The 19,917-nt window shown below is 40.0% G+C and overlaps 2 protein-coding genes across 8 annotated transcripts in view; one reads left to right on the top strand and one right to left on the bottom strand.

Moving 5' to 3' along the window:
• The window catches only part of PDGFD (platelet derived growth factor D), a 232,761-nt gene that overhangs the window by 100,550 nt on the left and 112,294 nt on the right, over positions 1-19,917 (top strand). The window lies entirely within an intron of this gene.
• DDI1 (DNA damage inducible 1 homolog 1) lies at positions 15,731-19,758 on the bottom strand. The gene has a single exon (XM_003482610.5). It carries the CDS (start codon positions 17,041-17,043, stop codon positions 15,838-15,840), a length of 1,206 nt encoding a protein of 401 aa, XP_003482658.1. The 5' UTR covers positions 17,044-19,758; the 3' UTR covers positions 15,731-15,837.

Genomic DNA, 19,917 nt, shown 5'->3' with positions numbered 1-19,917 from the left:
AGCATGGAAAATCACATTTAAGACCAATATTCTATCTCATAAATTACTTCACTGCATCTCTGACAGTGAATAAAAATATAGAAATTCTGTGCCTGATGTAGTTAGAATGAAAATCCCATAGGCTAGATGTGGAGATTAAAAAAGGAAAAAGAAAGATCTTCTCTGACATCTTTTATAGTCTAGTCAGGACATTTCATACAAATGCAACCTGTTCCACCTGGCCTGATGTAAATCACTACCTATTTAGAAACAGGTTAATGATAAATCAAGTGATTGACACCAGAAAAAGACACAACTGTCTCTGCTTGGTCATGTCAACCATATTGCATTAGCCCTAGTTGGAGAGAAAAGAACAGAGAAAGAAACACCAAAAATCCCCACAGGGTCTCTTTAGTTCCTGCTGCAATTTACTCAACAGCCATTTCCTGAGCACCTTCTACATGCTAGCTAGGAAATTCCAAAGCTTCCAGCTCATCAATAATTAATGACCATTTATTATATCTCATTAGTAAAGATCTAAATGTCACATAAGAAGTAAAGAAAGAGGTTTCTAACAGCTACCTCTTAAGTTTCATGAGTAATTCCTAATAGTAAAATTAATAAAATAAGCTCTCTTTTGCTCTTCTTTCCTTAAGAGTTGTAGTAATCCGAATAGACTAAGTTTTGCTGGATTTCTGCTGGGTTCTGCTTGTTGCTGGCACTCAGAACTGAGAAGGAGCTCCATGCCATGCTTTGAAATTAACAGAGTAATGATAATGTGATTATAGGCTTTTGCCATAAAAAAGAAGCAAAGTACTGATACATGCTTCAAGGTGGATGAGCCTTGAAAACGTTATGCTAAGTGAATGAAGCCAGACACAGAAGGTTACATACTATATGATTCTATTTAAATGAAATATGCAGAATACAAAAATCCAAAGAGACAAAAGACAGATTGGTGGCTGCCAGAGGCTAGGCGGAGGTGTAGAGCAACCTTTCATGTGTACATACTTTCCTTTTGGAGCTATGAGACAATGAAACTGTTTTGGAACTGGACAGAGGTGGTGGCTGCTCCATATTGTGACTATACTAATTACCACCAAATTGTTCTTTTAAAAATGGTTTATTTTGAAGTTTCCTGGTGATCTAGTAGGTTGAGGATCTGACATTGTCTCTGCCACTGCTCTGGCACAGGTTCAGTTCTTGGCCCAGGAACTTCCACAGGCCATTTGTACAGTCAAAAAAAAAAAAAAAAAGTTAATTTTAGGTTACATGAATTTTATCCCAATAAAAAAGATTATACTGTAGTTCCCATCATGGCTCAGAGGTAACAAACCCGACTTGGATCCATGAGGATGAGTTCACCCCTAGCTTCGCACATGGGTTGAGGATCGTGTAGCACGACCATGAGCTATGGTGTAGGTCACAGACTCGGCTTGGATCTTACATTGCTATGGCTGTGCCGTAGGCCGTCAGCTATAGCTCTGGTTTGACCCCCAGCCTGGGAACTTCCATATGCCATGGGTGCAGACCTAAAGAGCAAAAAAAAAAAAAAAAAAAAAAAGATTACACTAAACTTTTTGAAAAGTCAAAAAAAGGTACATTAGCTCCCTATAAACTTTTACTATGTTTGATTACATTCTAGAGATGAAACAGTAGTTTATAATATCTGGCAGGCATTTTTATTTGATAAATGGCAGCAATAAAACTATTTGAGAAACTATTGACTCACTGATTTTTTTTTTCCCTGAAATCACTATCCTACTATTTAAGATTTTCACCTAGAATTTTTCCCATCTGTCTGTTATCTCACTGTATAATTGCCTGCCATGAATTTTAAATCCTACGAGGAAACTATATTCATTTCTACTTAAGTTATTACAGTGATGTTGGAAGCTTGCACTTGGAATAACTCCCAAGGTAGAATCGTTTTTGCAAATCCATCCACATGCTGGTTTTCTTCTTACACATCATTAATGAAGGTGTCAACTAGAAAGGTCACTAACAGCCATGCCTGCAGCACCCCACTGATCATTTGAGTAGAATCTGATATATTGCCTTTAATAATTGCCTTGTCCTTGTCAACCAATTCTCAGTTCACGTTGGGGGTCTTGTGGTCAATATGATTAAAATTATTTTCCCTCATTTTATGGTAGTGAGATGCTGTTACCGTACTGGCGATACCCAAGTAGCAAGCTTTCTTTGCTGCTATTGGAAACTGTTACTGGCAGCACTTCTGTTTAATTATTGGGAGAGCTAATGACAAGGGTTTCCGTCATGTTTCAGTTCTGGATCGCCCTGTGTTGGCTCTTCCTTTCTCTGGCTGTAATCTGTAGAATGTTTTCAGTGCTCATCAGTACATTTTAAGGCCTGAGGAAATAACAAGGGCAAAGTCAACTTGGGTTCATTTTGTCTGGCTAGCAGCTTGGTAACAGTCTAAAAATGTTTTGTGGGATGAGGGCGGTGATGGTTGGCGGTGAATTGGGTGTGGGGTTATCCATCCCTGTGAGCCAGCTCCCCCGACAGCAATACCTGGAGTTACAGTGAGAGTCTTAGAGTTGGCAGAACGCCTGATGGGATCCTCTGCCCTCCTGTTTCTCACAGTGATGGGCACTGCTGGAGAGTTGGGAGGGAGGGTCATTTGTCTTACAGGATTACCCCATACACCCAAGGACGTGGACCATCCCGCACCTGGAGTTCTAAATGGCATGAGTTGCTAGGACAGCTCAAAATACCGCACACTTTTGTGAGTGCCTCTGGGTAGTGCTCAGCCACATCTGATTACTTGACTCACAAGCCAGCCGAGGCCCAGAGAGGTTTGAGGTTTTGCATAAAGGTACATGTCCAGTAAGTGGCAAAATTGCTGCTGGAACCAAAATGCCTACTTTCCTTATCCAGTTTTCCTGCTAAGGAACTCTCTCATGCTGGGAAATGACTATTTCATACCCTCTCCCTACTTCTTGATCCTCCTACACGCCCTGCCTCATCTCACCCTTAACTGGGGTGCTTGCTTCTTAATTCACTGTGAACACAGAAGACAGAGGAGAGCTAGCGCATCTTCATACCCTCAGATCTGCCGGCCTGCCTGCCTTTACACCTATAAGCTCTGCCGGTCTGCCCATCACAAGCAGTGGGCTCTTCTTGATACTTGAGGACTGTGCTTCTTAAATTATCCTTGTTCTCTCTTGCTTTTTCAGTTTCTCCCTCCCACCAGCACATTTGCAACATATACTCAGTTACCTTCATAGGAAAAAACAGTGCTCTCATGACCCCTTCCTCTACTGCAGTGTTTCTTTTGCTTCCCTAAAAGAATTCTGTCCTATGAGAACTGGCAGTATTTTCTCTCCCCACCTGCCCTGGTCCATTGGGCTCAGCAACCTCCTCAAACTAAACTTTCTTTACCTTCCATACCCACAAAATCACTCTCCTCGCCAGCAGCCTCCACCTTGCCAAATCCAGCCATGGGTTCTCAGCTCACTTCCCAACCCCCCAGCAGTATTGGACATAGCGACCACACTCTTCAGCAAGCAGGTTTTTTTATTTGGCTTCATAGAAGAGATTTTCTTTATTTTCAGCCTGCCTTTCTTGCTTTTTTTTTTTTTTTTTCGCACCTTTGCTGGATCCCCCACCTCTGTTCAGTCTGTAAATATTGGACTTCTTAACGGCCTAATCCTCAGCCCTTCTGTTTTTAACAAAGCAACCAGAGAAAGGCTTGAAAAATAAATGAAATGTTGGCATTCCCCTAGGGCGCGGCAGGCTAAGGCATTGTCACTGCAGCAGCTCGGGTCACTGCCATGGCATGGGTTCAATCCCTGACCTAGGAACTTACATGTGCCAGGGATTCAGCCAAAAATAAACAAACAAACCAAATGTCTTCTCCTGCTTAAAACCCCTTAAATGGCTTCCTGTAACATCTAGAATCTTGAAATCCAAACCCTTTATTTAGACCACAGGGCCTTGTATATAGAGTATTCTCTTATTTTACCCAAACCATTGGCACTCCTAGTTTACGTCTGACTTAGGGCCTTTGCACTGGCTGTTCCTTCTCCTGAAATGCTCTCTGCTTCGATCTTCTCAAGAGTTCCTCTCTCATCACCCAGGTTTCCCTCAAAAGCAGCTCCTTGCGAAGATCTGCCCTGACACTTTTATCTAAAGTAGAATCCTCTGCTCTTCCATTGCTCACTATTCCTTTACAGTACTTTACTGTTATTCATAGAATGTATCTCTGCTTGACATTATGTATTTTTATTTTTCTTCTTGAGAGTGAATGTTATAGAATGATGAAATACATAGACTCTGGATCCCAAATTCCTAGATATTGCCACTTTTTAACTCCACGACCTTGGACTACTTAACCTCTCTTTTCCTCAGTGTCCTAAACCTTTAAAATGAAGATTTTAAAGGTTTTTACAACTTAGAGATTGTTATAAAGATAAAATGAGTCAAAATGTATAACATGTTTCAAATAAATGACTCACCTAGTAAGTGCTATGTAAATGATAGGTATTATCGTTGTTATTTTTTATTATTGTTTGAAACTTCCACTGGAAAATAAGCTTCAAGAAGACAACTACTTGTCACTTTTTCATACCACTATTTTTCTAACTCCTGAAGCAATGACAGTACCTAGTTTCATCATTTGTTCTCGATATCTAGTGTTGAATGAACAAGTGAATAACTTGCATCTAATTGGACTCAGCGTACTCTCAGACTATATTTGTATGGCCTGAAAACAAGGTAGCTTTGAGAATAGCCTATATCAATAGCCAAGGATAGTCTTTCAGGAGCTAAAAGGGACTTAAAATGCTTGTAAAATAAATACACATCTGCCAAGCTATCAGTAGGGTTTTGGTGACCTCTCATTTAGTCTGGTTTCTGTTTACATGGACACCATAGGGAAAACGGGAAGGTATAAAATGCTCCAGGTGAATTAGGGGATGAAACAGGGAGAAATGTGTTAAAAGTACAAGCTTTGCCCATTCAAGGAAGAAGGCAGCAGAAAAATAATTGAGTGATAGAATTAGAATCAGAGTTCTAATGTTTAGCTTTGCCTTTTACTCCTGTAATATTTTTAATGTTCTCAGGCAATTTGTCCCTTAATATTTCTATTTAGAGTTGTATTTTTCTTTCTACTTAGTTGGCCAGATTCATCTGGGTCAGTAAGTTACCCTCGAGATGAAGGCAGGGTATCCTAGAAATAGAGCTGTTGAATGCCTGTGCTTTGTAGAGTATCAAGTAAAGTTATTAAAATACAGCTAAATATAATTCAGCAAATGTTCCTATAAGAGAAATAGTCCCAGGTTTTCATTGATGAGACATTACGTATAGAGTCCAGGAATTTCTGTAGTCCTCTCAGAAATGTGTGCTTAATTTGTATCTTGATAAACTGAAATAAGTCAGTGCTTCTTAAACGCTATCAAACCAATAGATTTGCCTTAGCTATGTCCTAGAACCAATGTGCCCAACTATAAATAAACATAATGAGCATAAAGCATCTAATCTCACCAGTCCCTTTCATCTGTTCTTCATGGCATCTCAACCAAAGGATACTGAATCACAGACCTATTCTCTGAATTTCCCGTAAAACTTAAACTCATTGATTTGCTTGGCTGCTAAGGCTTTTAGACCTCACAAAACCATAGAAAGTTATAGTGCAAATGGAAATTTGAAACTTCCACATGTGCCTTTATAGCACTTAGCTACAACCATAAATATGTTTAAGGAAGAAAGCATTTAATAGTTTATACTCGCTGTTCTTTGGAAATTTTGCTAAATTATTTTTTAAAAATTAGTTAACCTGGATCACTGAGAATAGTTGGATAGTATGGAAATGTTTTTGCATTTTTCATAAAACTTAAACAGATTGTCTAGAGAAAATGGCAAGTACTGTTTTAGTTTCTTGTATTAATGAAGACACTTTCAGACCAGACACTTAAGAATCATTATATAATGAGACTTCGACAGTGAAAACCTTGCCATATGGTCACACAAATTCCTATAGCTTATGGAATATTAATGAGATTGTTTTCTGTCAGTTCCTGCTTTGGAGACCAAGTGGTGGCAGTTAGCTGTGTTTGAACTGAGAATGTTTTGTTTCTGTTTTATTCTAACTGCCCATCTGTTGCTTTAATGTTACACAATTATTTCTGATAGAATGAAGCTTAAAGCACTGGTTTTAGTATATTTATGTAAATTTTTAAATATTATTCATTTCTAAATTCTTGATAATAGGGGCTAGAAGGGAAGTTATTAAACAGTTGAACTGGTTCAACGGATAGCAAAAGTTGCCTTGTATATGTTTCTGATGTTCCACTGATGCCATCAACTTCTGTGTGCTGCCCCCCCTCAATTCTGTGAAGCTACCCTCATAACAGGTTGTATTGTCCTTCCAGCGGCAAAGGTAAAGGTCTCCTTTTGCTTTTCTTCAAATTATTTGGTACACTGGATGTTAGTGGTTGACCTGTTTTTCCTTAGAGCCTTCTCAGACTTTTGCTTCCATGGCAACATCATAATCTGGTCATTTCTCCCTCTTCTTACCTCCTACCTCTTTGATTCTGCATAGCTTTCTGTTGCAGAATTATGCGCCCTCCATGCTTTGTCCTCTCCCCCACGAAAGAGTCAGCAAAGCTTCTTCTTCTAGGCATTTCTACAGTCTGTAAACACAGCTCTTTATCCAAAATATGCTTGTCTTTTATTCTCCCCACTGCAAAGATCTGCCTTCCACCCCATGCATTGACCTTCCGTTGCTCTGGGACAGTTTAAAATAAATGTGAAGGTAGCATCATTAACTTTTGTGCTTCTTTTTGAAGTCTTTTCTGCTTCTTTGTTCAAATATCCCCTTAAAAACTCAAACTCTAGGATTTACTTTGAGATTTAGACTTAAGTCAATCACTCTCTTTACTCTAAGTATAAAAAAAAGGTATAATTTTGTTTCATCAGCGCTTTTTTAGGATAATCTAAGTTCATAGATAATTTAAATATTTATTTTGATTTTCATATTCTTCCCTATTCAGATGTTAATTTCTACTCATTTAATTTTTTTTTTAGTTGTATAGGTATATACCGCTTACAAGGTGGCTTGAAAATTAAAGAAATTTTATGGACTCCAGTTATACTGTGGATTTTCTGGAAAGAAATTATAGGGTTTTTTTTTTCCATTAAATTCTTTTAGTATTTCTTTTTAAAATGTGATTTTCTTATAACTTTTAAATGATTAGCTTTCCAGTCCAGAAGTACTCAATGAATGAGTTAAATAAGGTTATTTCTCCTATACAAAATAGGTTAGGACATTCTACTTTTAACATTTGGACACATACTAAAAACATGGAACCATGGTCATTCAGGCCTATTAAATGTGAAGCTTGTTTGGAGGTGCCCAGAGAGTACTCATGGGCTTGAAGTGAAAAATACACTTGCAGCACTTACAGGGTAACCAACTTTTCTGGTTTGCCTGGGACTGAGGAAATTGCTAAGATGCTGAGCTATCATTTCTGGGTTTTGTTTTGTTTTCTTTCTATAGCTGCACTTGCAGCATATGGAAGTTCCCAGACTAGAGGACAAATAGGAGCCTGCACCACAGCCACAAGAACACTGGATCCGAGCCATGTCTGCAACCTATACCACAGCTTATGGCAATGTCGGATCCTTAACGCATTGAGTGAGGCTAGGGATTGAACCCGCATCCTCACAGAGACAACATCAGGTCCTCAGTGTCCTGAGCCAGAGTGGAAAGTCCAGAGCTACCTTTTTTGGGGTGTTTTTGTGTGTGAGTGTTTGTTTTTGTCTTTTTAGGGCTGCATCCATGGCATAAGGAGGTCCCAGGCTAGTGGTCCAATCGGAGCTGTAGCCTCTGGTCTGTACCACAGCCACAGCTCGCCAGATCCAAGCCACATCTGTGACCTATGCCACAGCTCATGGCAATGCCGGATCCTTAACCCACTGAGCAAAGCCAAGGGTGGAATCTGCATCCTCAGGGATGCTAGTCAGATTCATTTCCACTGAGCCACAATGGGAACTCCCCAGAGCTACCAGTTTTAAAACAAGGACAGTCCCAGGCAAACTGGGATGATTTGGCTAGTGCAAATGCTAATTAAATTGCCCTGAGTGTGGAACAGTTGGCAGCTTTACCAGAGTAAAAACCCATGTTAAGATTTTGTTTCTTGAATCACTTACACTTAAATCAATACATATCAACATCAGCCATGCTGTTTACCCAGAACCTATTTATTCCACTTATACAAAGATAATCTTACTGTCTCAATATGATTTAGTGTTGCTTTACATATTTTCATATAAAGACTAAGTTAAGTAAAAAGTCATACTTTCCTTATGTCAGCTTAATAATGATGGAACTTTGTCTATTTATTCAAGTAATATGTATGTATTAAGCAGGTACTCTTTGCTTCACATAAAATACTAAAGACTAAACATGTAATTATGAACAAGATTAGAATCACTCCAGAAAATCTAAGCACTTATTAGATTTTTGTTAGTAATTTGGGGCCCCATTCTAGGTTTTCTAAATGCCTAAAATTTTATTTAATTGTCATCCAGTTGGTATCTCATTGTCCATGAGGTCCCCTGTTCTTTTATTCCCTGGAAATTAAATATGCCACAAACATTCCACAAAATTGCTTCATCTCTGATTGTTAATTTCTTCTGCCTGTGTTGGTTGTCATCCATTGTTTAACAATCCCCTCCCAACCTCTTTGAGAAAAGTGTTTGTTTACAGTTGCAGAACCATGCTCCAAGATTAAGCCCATACTAGGAAGCAAGTGAGGCCCAGTGCAACTGTGGGTCAAGGCAGAAACAAACTTCAAGTTTAGCCTGAAAATCAGCTGTAGCCTAACTCGTGTTGCTGTGTTAGTTGGGTCATTTCAAAGGGACCGTAAATGATTCATCTTTGAGGATGTGGAATAATCTCTTATATTCTAAACTGCATTTCAGAGTATTAGTTGAGCATCAGAAGATTCTTCCAGCATCAAAGAAATCCAGTGTCTAAAATGATGCCTGACATAGAGTAGGTGCTCAGTAAAATTTTGTCCAGTAGGGCCTGCCTTGTTGTAAGCATCACAAATAAAGATCAGAGTTCATTCCCCTCATATAATGTATTTCATGATTCAGCACTAAATTAAATATTATTTCTGAATTATTTGTATTTTCCTAGTTCCTTTAAATGGACTTTTAAGGAGTTCCCGTCATGGCTCAGTGGTTAACGAATCCGACTAGGAACCATGAGGTTGCGGGTTCGGTCCCTGCCCTTGCCCAGTGGGTTAACGATCCGGCGTTGCCGTGAGCTGTGGTGTAGGTTGCAGACGCGGCTCGGATCCCGCGTTGCTGTGGCTCTGGCGTAGGCCGGTGGCTACAGCTCCGATTCGACCCCTAGCCTGGGAATCTCCATATGCTGCGGGAGCGGCCTAAGAAATAGCGAAGACGACAAAAAAAAAAAAAAAAAAAAAAAAAATGGACTTTTAAGATTTTTAAAGGCTAATAGTGTAACTTTCATTTCCTTGTCTCTCTGAATGATATAGGACAATGACAAGACTCTTGAAAAAGTATATTGAATTTTTAGTGACATCTGTGAATGCAAAACACTGATACTTTTTGATGGATAAACTAATTTAATCCCTAAACATGATATGAGTTTCAAAGGGAGGGTATGTAGATTAATGTAATTTTGAATTAATTTTTCTCTTCATCTCAAGGGGCCCTCATAGTAAAGTGCCAGTAGAATATGATTTTAGTGTGGTGATTGATGTTGTAAGGTAAGAATTTGATGGATTTAAGTGATTATTTTACCTAGAATATGCTTATGTTGGTAATTGTCATTCATTTTACTTGGACACAGCAGCAATACATCAACAGTATGAAAATACACACTTCACCCTTTTCTGGAGCACAACCCATGGACTTTAACATAGGAGGAAATTACCTTGTGACTTTTCTAATGATGTTCTTTAAATAAGCCTTATTCATTAAAATATGGAAAAGCTGGAGTCATAAAAGTCTTTCTCCAAAGGAGGAGGAAAAACGGGGGGTGGGGGTGGGAAATGAGGAAGAAGCAGCAGCAGCAATCATCAGAAAACATTCAGTGAGTTCCCATTGTGGCTTAGAGGGTTAAGAACCCAGCTAGTCTCTGTGAGAATGTGAATTTGATCCCCAGCCTTTCTCAGTGGGTTAAAGATCCAGCATTACTGCAAGCTGTGGTGTAGGTCTCAGATGGGGCTCAGATCTGTTGTTGCTATGGCTGTGGTGTAGCCTGCAGCTGTAGCTCCAAATCAACTCTTCACCTGGGAACTTCCATATGCCACGGGTGCAGCTGTAAAAAGATAGAAAAGAAAAACTAAAAGAAAATATTCAGTGCAGTAATAAGAGACAAAACTGCCCCAGATGTACCCATCTTGATAGTCTGTTAAGTGCACAGAGGACAAAGCAGAACCTTAAGCCCTGATTTTCTGATAACAGACCCTTAGAAATTCTGAGATTCTAACAGGAACTGAAACATGCAAACAAGGTGGGGTTCAAAAGCAAGGTTGACTCAGGCTCTGATGTGAAATTATTTTCATTTTTAGATAACTTGCCAGTGATGGGGGCAGTATTGTGGAAGGATAGCCAATCCTCAGTCTTATTCTGGGCCCCACCCACTTTATAAAACCAAGAGAGAATTAGTTAAGAGTAACCTAGACTTTTATGATATTTTTCTCTTCTTCCTCCTTTATTTATGGTTACTTGGTTCCTCTTCTTTGGTTTTCTAGGCTCTTGTTCATCTTAAAGAATAACTGTAAATGTTAGCATTGATTAATATCTTCATCGGCAGTTTCTTTGTGTGAATTCCAGGTGACTTTCTCATCATTTACTAATGTTTCTTTATGGAATGTTGGAAGTCAGCAAATGACCTTCTTAAATAAGTACAATGTTCTCTTTTAAAATGCAACACTGTGTACCCACAGTAAAAAATGAAATCATACATGCAGATAGCCATTTGCCTTTTTCTCTGGGGGAGCAGATTTTCTTCTAAAAGCAAGAGAAATTTTATAACCTGGTATTTTAAGAAATATGGCAGGATTATATGCATATATACTCAATTAATCTCAAATATTATCAGTCCTCCAGTTTACTGTGGCAGAATGCATTGTTATAATCTTCAAATGCATGCTTATTAACAATAGTGATTTTTTTTTTTTTTTGTCTTTTTAGAGCCGCACTCATGGCATGTGGAGGTTCCCAGGTTAGGGGTTGAATTGGAACTACAGCTGCTGTCCTGTGCCACAGCCACAGCAACTCCAGATCCGAGCCATGTCTGCAACCTACACCAAGATCATGACAACGCCGAATCTTTAACCCACTGCGTGAGGCCAGGGATCAAACCCACATCCTCATGGATGCTAGTCAAATTTGTTTCCACTGAGCCACGATGGGAACTCCCACAATAGTGATTTTCTTTCAGGTAAGATGGGTTCAGTGGGTATTGATGAAAGCAAGGATTTGATGGAATTTTAAAGTGGCTTGTTATTTTAAACAGGTTAGGTCTGTTTCATCATCTAGTTTACTTTATCATGATTTCTAATGAGGAGATAGAAAATGAATTTTTCATCATTTTTCAGGTAATAGATTCCCAAGGGTAGATAAGTTGTATATTAGCTACCAGAATTTTAGGAGGAATATATGTTTGTTTTTTCTAGCATCAGTAATGGCCATTTTAAACATATTGAAAGTACATTTTACTGGCTTGCTTATTTATTTTATTTTACTTTTATTTTAAAAATAACTCCCCAATTAAAATTAATTCCTTCATTTGCATCAACATGGTACTGATTGTATATCTTCCTTGTTTGTTCTTAGCTAATTACAAGACAGTCTCCTACCCCTTCCAAGTTGTAGTCACCTTGAGATCTGGAACTGTATCTTATTCATTTTCATGCTTCTAAAAACCTGGCTCAGTGCTTATTTCATGGGTGTTCAATAAATAATTGTTGAAAGTATTCTGATTACTGCTACTTGGTTGCTGTTTTTACTGGTAGTGTTTTGGTAGTCTCCATTCTCCATAAAATGAAACTTTATAATAGCTTCGTTCCATATCTAGACTTAAAATGTGTCAGATAAAAGAAGGTTACATATTAGAAAGAATGTGGAATTTTAAATGAAAAAGATTTAAATTGGGCAGTTTGGGAGGTCATCAGTTTCTTTCAAAATTGTGGGTCAGAATACCTTGAGTACAGTTAGTAGGACACATCTAAAGTATTTTTAAAATAATAAAATATAATTTTTAAAGAAATCGACTAAGAAGGATAAAACATTTCATTTTACTTTAAGAATCTTTGTTTCAGAGATAGATGTATTTGTGCCTGTGTGTGTGTGATATAACACTGGGTCGTACAAATACCATATGATATCACTTATAACTGGAATCTAATATCCAGCACAAATGAACATCTCCACAGAAAAGAAAATCATGGACTTGGTAAATAGACTTGTGGCTGCCTGATGGGAGAGGGGGGAGTGGGAGAGATAGGGAGCTTGGGCTTATCAGACACAACCTAGAATAGATTTATAAGGAGATCCTGCTGAGTAGCATTGAGAACTATGTCTAGATACTCATACTGCAACAGAACAAAGGGTGGGGGAAAAAATGTATACATGTAAGGATAACTTGATCCCCTTGCTGTACAGTGGGAAAAAAAATAAATTATAAAAAAGTAATAATAATAATAAGGTGATTATATATGTCAAAAAAAACCCACTGGGTCATAATTTAAATGTAGATTGTTGTGGAAAAAAAAGCTTAAATGATAGTATGCTTTGGATATTTGAATGTTTCATAGTAGTTGTGAGCCTTGAATTTCTCATCTGTAAGATACAATTAATGGTATTTTTTTGAAGGTGCAGTCTGAGGACCTGTTACTAGAATATGTAAGGTACTTTATTTACTTATTTATTTTTCATTTTTTTAGGGCCGCACTGGCAGTATGAGGAGATTGCCAGGCTATGGGTCAAATCCAAGCTGTAGCCGCTGGCCTACACCACAGCCACAGCAGCGCGTCTGCGACCTACACCATAGCTCAGGGCAATGTCAGATCCTTAACCCACTGAGTGAGGCCAGGGATTGAACCTGCATTCTTATGGATGCTAGTCAGATTCATTTCCACTGAGCCACGAGCCAGGACGGGAACTCCATGTGTAAGGTACTTTAAATTTTACGTATCACCTGATTTACATAATAGACATGCATATGTTGCCTTTTAAGTATTTTTGATTTGCCAATCCATTCCCTCAAAGTGACATTTTTAGAAGCTGGAATATGTCCAAAGGGACATGACAGAATTTTTTTAGGTGTTTCCAAACTTGTCCAGTGAGGAACAGTTAAATAACCTGGTGAAAGCCTGCAAAAGAGACTGTAGTTGAGATGACATTGATTTCACTTATTAAAAGAATTGTCTTATGCCAGAGAAATTAATTTGTGTTCTTGACAAGAGGAAGAATGAAGGCCAACTTATTAGATGTTCTGAAATAATAGAGTTTAATTCAAAATAACAAACAAAGAATTATATCTGAGTCTGGTCCTGAAACACCTTAGCTACGTTAGAAGTGATGCTCCTCTGAGAAGAGAGAATGAGTGTGGTCATATCTGATATCATGTGAACTGTCTTTTTAGTTTAAAGATTCGGTGATTTTTGATTGGCTTTTATGGGTTAGATATCCTGATACACCATATATTGCACTTTTATGATGAGGAGCCCGATGTGACATATGCAAATGCGATATGATTTTTGCATAAATGGACCTGAAAGCTGAGTCCAGCAGAAAATACTAGTGGGTTTGCTTATTTTTATCTGTGAAGGAACCCATGCAGTTTTCAGGTCAGTTCCCATCTTTCACAGTTATTTAATTGCTTATCCTTGGCTTTACTCTGAATTTCTTCCTTTGTTTTGTCAATTACTTTTGTCCAGAATACTTAAGTAGAAACAAAAGTAGAAAAGAAGTCTGCTCATTGGTCATTTTTAGTACCTTTAATGGATAAGAGCAAAGTAAGCATTGGTGCAAACCTAGACAAGTTTGGGGGAGTGATACAAGCATAAGAACACCTTTAAGGAAGAAGGACTGGGAGGTGAACTGATGATGGCTGGGAGGGAAGAGGTGGCTCTATAGAAATATGATGATTAGTCTTACCTGGGAGCAGGCCAAGAAAGGGACATGGTAATTATAGGGGAGAATTTTTTTTTTTTCTTTTTCTTTCTGTAGCCTTTGGGAATGCTTTGAGTGGCTCTAAATCTTTTCAGGAAAACAGATACCTTAGTTCATAAGGTAGTCTTATATCTGAAAATGGCTCTCTCCTCTGCAACACTTTATAGATGAGAAATCTGAGTTGTATGATATGTGTACTGATTTGCCTAATATAGAGTTAATATCAGAACATGCATTTTTTGACTTAGAATCCAGTGTTCTAATACTCATCTTGATGGATTACAGCCCTGAGACATTTTCTCTGATTCCTGTGTCCTCAGACAGCTGAACCTTTTCTCTCAGGTAATTTAACCATGGATTATAAGTAAGTTTGGGATCTTCCATCTCCCACTCTCAGAAGTAATGGAGAGTAGCTTTGTCAAAATGGACCATGGAGCTGAATGGGGCCTTAGAGAGCTCATTCAGGAACTTTCAAATGTTATTTTCAAAGTGTTCAAACACAGAAACGGATTCGCAGATTTCAAATGCAATCTTATGGTTTCCATGGGGAAACCAGGGTGAGGATTGGAAGGATGGGAGTAGCATATACACACCACTGTATAAAAGAGAGGATTGATGGGAACCTACTGTACAGACCAGGGAAATCTGCTCAATAGTTTGTAAAGGTTGTATTTCCCAAAACCTATATGGGAAAAAAAAAGAATGGATATATATGTATGTATGGCCGACTCATTTTGCTCTACACCTGAAATTAATACAATATTGTAAGTCAACTATACTCCAATAAAATTTAAAAATAAATAAAAGTGTTCAAAAAATATTTATATTTATATTAACAGCTCAATATATAAATCAGACCTGAAAGAGTATTAGGGGACCTGGACCACACTGCCTTCCCCTACCTCCCACAGTGCAACCACTAGGCTCCCAAGAAGCGTGGTCATTAAAAAAAAAAAAAATTCTGCTTGATTGCCTTTGTTTTACAACCAGAGTTTCTTTGAATGCAGAGGAAAATATTTTAGGACATCCTCAGAGAAAAAAAAATTTACTTTCTCACATATGGCAGAGATAGCCTTCAGGAATGAATTGCAAGGAGCATGACTCCACGGAGTGCAGGGGAAGGGAAGATGTAGAGGTGAGGAAATTGGCCCTCTTCTGCCCCAAATGCACATGTGTAAGTATTACTCAGCTCAGGAGTACCAGCCATTTCTATTATCTTTCCCAAAGAAAACAAAATCTGTGAAAATAAACATTATCTGAATAGAAACAATTGTTAGTGTTGCTTTAAAATAATTTTGTGTAGGTGCATTTTAGCCTTGGCAGCAGTGGCTTTTCCCAGGGAATTTTGCAAAATAACAACAGGTTTGCACCAGACACCCTATGATCTCACAGGACAGGGTCTTTAAAGAGGCCATTTTCCTTTCATGGATTATCTGGAAATCAGTTGGAGCCTCCAGAGCCTTCCCAAGATAAGGTTCAGTGATTTTTGGAAAAGGGAATGGAGGAGCCAAGACCAGGCAAGCACAATTTACAGAATAACAGCTCTGAGAACTTAGTCCCAAGGCCAGGGTTAGTTGTCTCTGATGTTTTTAATGATTACATTGCCAGTGAGCTCATGTCTTATAATTTCCCGAGACCTGAGCCTCCCTCAAGGTGATGACATAGTTCTAAGCTGTTTCAATGCTTTTTTCGTCCCGAATTCATGACTGAATGTTTAATAGTATCTGCTACTTCCTTGTCTGAAGACTCGTCTTGTCCAGTTCCACTTACCAACTTAGCGCACGGAGGTAACTCTCCCTCAGGAAGAAAGTAAGTCTGTGTGCCAGTCGTGCCGATCACCAGCACGTTTTTCTTCAGGTCGATGGAACATTGATGTCTCCTGAGCATATCTAGCCCTAGAAGCATGTCCATGGGCTGCTCCTCGAGTATAGAGAAAGAACATTGTAAGAAATCACCTTCGATTTGAATCTGAGCTAGGTGAACTCGGCCAATAATTCTCTGTGTACCCACACCTTTGGCAATCCCAGCCCATCTTCTGTCCACCAGCCGAATGATATTACATCTCTCAGCACAGGCTTGGCTCATAATGGTCATCTGGGCACCTGAGTCAACAAAAGCCTTCAAAGGATGTCCGTTCACTTTGCAGTTGATGTAGAGCATGGCCACTTGTCCGAAACTCTCAGGGGCCTCTTCCATAGCGATATTCATGTTTTCCTCAATGTTCTGCTGCCGGATCTCTTCCTCTATTTTGGCCTGAGCTTCCAAATCAAATGGGTCAGCCGAGTAGAGGCGAAATCTCTCTTGCTCCCTCAGGACCCTTTCCCTTTGCTGCTCCATCAGGACCTGGGAAAAGGTCTCTAGGTTTCCACTGAGCAGGGCTTCAGCCAAGGCGGGGTTGCGTTCCTTCAGCAGGGACAGGTCATGGGGGTTGGAGAGCAGCATGCTTCGGATCAGGGCGGGGCTGTCCAGTCCTTGGGCAGAGCTCATCTTCTCTCCGGAGCCCATGCCGCGGGACTGCTGGACCGACTGTGTGCGCTGGTGCTGGTGCTGATGCTGGTGCCGGGAGCTGGACGTCCCGGGCACGGCTGTCCCGGGGAAATCTCTCTGAGGCAGGCTGGATGTCCGTCCCGGAGCCCGGGACCCCACATTCTCCTTCTGAAGTAAGACGACGACATCGCCGTCTTTGAGGCCATAGGAGCCCAGGGAATAGTGGTCGTCGCCAAGGAGTCGCTCCATGTAGACAATCTGAATTTCCTCGGCAGGAATGCCAGACTCGAGCTCACAGAGGACACGGAAGTTGTGCAGCTCAAAGTCAGGGCTGACCTGGAGGGAGAAGGTGGCCTCAGAGAGGTCCTTCCGCACACAGTACACAGTGAGCAGCATGGCATGGGCCCGGGAGGGCCAGATGGGCACAGGGCATCGGGTTGCTCCCTGGCTGACTGTTAGGAGCTGGTCTCCGTGGATGGCTCGGCTGCCCCTCAGGACTTGGTGTCTTCGTTTAGGTTCATTCACCTCTCAAAGAGGCGCAGCCACTCTCTGGTATGGGGGCCACCTGCCAGCCTTAGTGCCTGCTGCTTGGCCCCATGGAACCCTGATGGGACACTTTGTGTTCCGAGGTCCATTTGTATGTATGCTGCTTGGAACTCAGAATGCTCAGGCCCATAGAAACAAAGTCACTGGAGCCGAGTGAGCTCCAAGGCTTGCCCTTCAAGGTCTGCTTAACCCATGGTCTGAAAAAAGATCGTTTCGGCTCTTCCTAAACAGCATACTCACATTCATTTTGTTCATTTGAGAATTGTATTCTGTGTACATTTACTTCTCCCCCAAACTGTGAGTGTTTGTTTCCTACAGGGCAACTGTCAGGCCATGTGCTTGGTGTGATGGACCATGGAGTTCTCATTGTGGCTCAGTGAGTTGAGAACCCAATATAGTGTCTGTGACGTGGCAGGTTCAATCCCTGACCTTGCTCCGTGGGCTAAGGATCCAGCATTCCCACAAGGTACATCCTAGATCACAGATGTGGCTCAGATCCAGTGTTGCTGTGGCTGTGACATGGACCACCAATGTGACCCGTAGCCTGGGAACTTCTATATGCCACAAGCACAGCTGTAAAAAGAAAGAAACAAGATAGATTAGACTTGGTGCCTTCCCTTGAGAATCTCACATGCTAGGGACGGACTGATGGTAAATAAGTAAATCATAATACTAGAGGTAAGCACTTGCAAAGGCTTGTTCAGCCTACAGAGCAATCCCACAAAACAGAGGGCATCTCTCTAAAGAGGAGACAGGTGGATGTTGAAGGATGAGCATTTCCCATTGAAAAAAATCACTCCAGATAAAAAGAATTGTTTGTGCAAAAGCCTTTATGACAAGGCCTCTTATTTCCAGACAGTGTGAGACATGTAACGTAATAGGAGAAATTTGTACATGAGTTTAAATGGCAGAAAATGAAGCTGGAAAAAAGTTGGAGCCAATTTATAAAGAGTCATATATATATATAAGCTCAAGGAATATAAGTCTTATTAAGAAGCAAGAATCCTCTACCCTGCACCAAAAAAGGGGTTAAAAAAAAAAAAAAGAGGAAAGAAAGGAAATGGAAAATATTTGAAGCAAGTATTTGTAATGTTTATTTGTTTTACTTAATTGACTAAAGAACGATTTCTAATGACAATTGGAAGATATGCAATTTGGCCGAAGGACCAGGTAGAGGCTTTCCCAGTTGCTCAAGAGCGAGCTGTTGCTAGAATATGAAAATGTAAGAAGCAGTGGAGAATGAAAGTGTTTCGTGAGTGGAATGGGCAGAGTGTGTTAACCTGTTGGATGTGGGGAGTGCAGAATTGTGTGGAAAACACAGAGGGGCTCTAAAGTGAGCAGCTGGCTAGAAATAGACCATTACCTTGAATGGATGAGTGAGATGAACCTTGAGGAGACCAATTTGACATCGATTCTGTAGGAAAAGGTATGGTGAATGCCCCTCTGGAGGCCAAATGGATCTCACCCTCTGAACCTAAGGCACAGCCCTGCCCCATATTAGAGTGGGGGTTCACAGGGCAAGGGTAAAGTGGTCTTTCAGTGAAGACAGAGATTGAGTAGAAATCTTTTGAGCGCCATTTCTTTTTCTTTGTATTTCAGAATGTGTTTTTCCCTGTAAATAAGTCATGCTTTCCTAGCTGGGTCTTCTCAAGTGTATTTTCTTATGAACCAAAAGATAGTCAACATCCTCTGCCTCTTCCCCTCTCCTTATTTCAAGTTTTGTCAGAAGAACTGCTCTGTTACTTAGAGAAGAGCTTTGCATCTATGTAAAGAATTTGGCAGGGGAGGGGAGATGCCTGTGTCTCATGTGTTTGTCTCAGATAGAAGACTATATCTCCCTCATTGCTCTAATTTTCTTCATGTTTAATACTCGTGCTCATTTATATTGGAAATGTTGACTGAATACCCAGTGTGTGTGACGCATGTGCAGAGTTCCTGAGATAGGCATGAATAATGTTGAACATAGGCTGTGTTCTTGGAGGAGTTCAGTCAAAAACAGAGGACACACGCACACATACACACAAATTGGGGTTTAGAAAAAGTACCACAGAAGCTGGCAGAATGTGAGAGAAGTTCATAATATCTGCAGAACAAATGCAGAATGTAAAGAGGGCTATTGGACAGGGGAGCCTTCCTGAAAGAGTTGGACTTAGAAAGATGATGGTGGATGGAGATGCAGAGTAAAGGCTAAGAAGAGGACTGCCTGATTTAGAGCTTTTAACTGGGAAGGCAGCACTTCATAATAAGGATTGTATAAAATTTTAGGGGGAAAAAACCTAACATTGTAAAATTCCTGTAGAGGAGTTCCCATTGTGGCTTAGTGATAATAAACCTAACTATTATCCATGAGGATGGGAGTTTTATCCCTAGGCCCCCTCAGTGGATTAAGAATCTGGCATTGTGGTGAGCTGCGGTGTAGTTCACAGATGTGGCTCAGATCTTGTGTTGCTGTGACTATGATGTAGGCTGGCAGCTGTGGGTCCTATTCGACCCCTAGCCTGGGAACCTCCATATGCCATGAGTGCGGCCCTAAAAAGCAAACAAAAATAATAAACAAACAAACAAATAAAATTCCTGTAGAAAAGTATGAATTATTTAGATGTGTCTTTCACTATTTAGAGAGATGGATGGCCCTCTGACCCAACAATATTATTATTATTATTATTATTATTATTGTTTTAGTTGTACAGCAATCATCACAACTGAATTTTATAGCATTTCCAT

This window comes from Sus scrofa, chromosome 9 (assembly GCF_054392235.1).
Source record: "Sus scrofa isolate SSC_HxYL_T2T_F1_AM1 chromosome 9, Sscrofa_HxYL_maternal_Yorkshire_Landrace_v2.0, whole genome shotgun sequence".
Classification (NCBI taxonomy): domain Eukaryota; kingdom Metazoa; phylum Chordata; class Mammalia; order Artiodactyla; family Suidae; genus Sus; species Sus scrofa.
This window is presented reverse-complemented; position numbering and strand designations above follow the sequence as displayed.

What these genes read in the sequence shown, in the direction of transcription:
- DDI1 (XM_003482610.5), bottom strand. Translation starts at nt 17,043, where the DNA reads ATGCTGCTCACTGTGTACTGTGTGCGGAAGGACCTCTCTGAGGCCACC.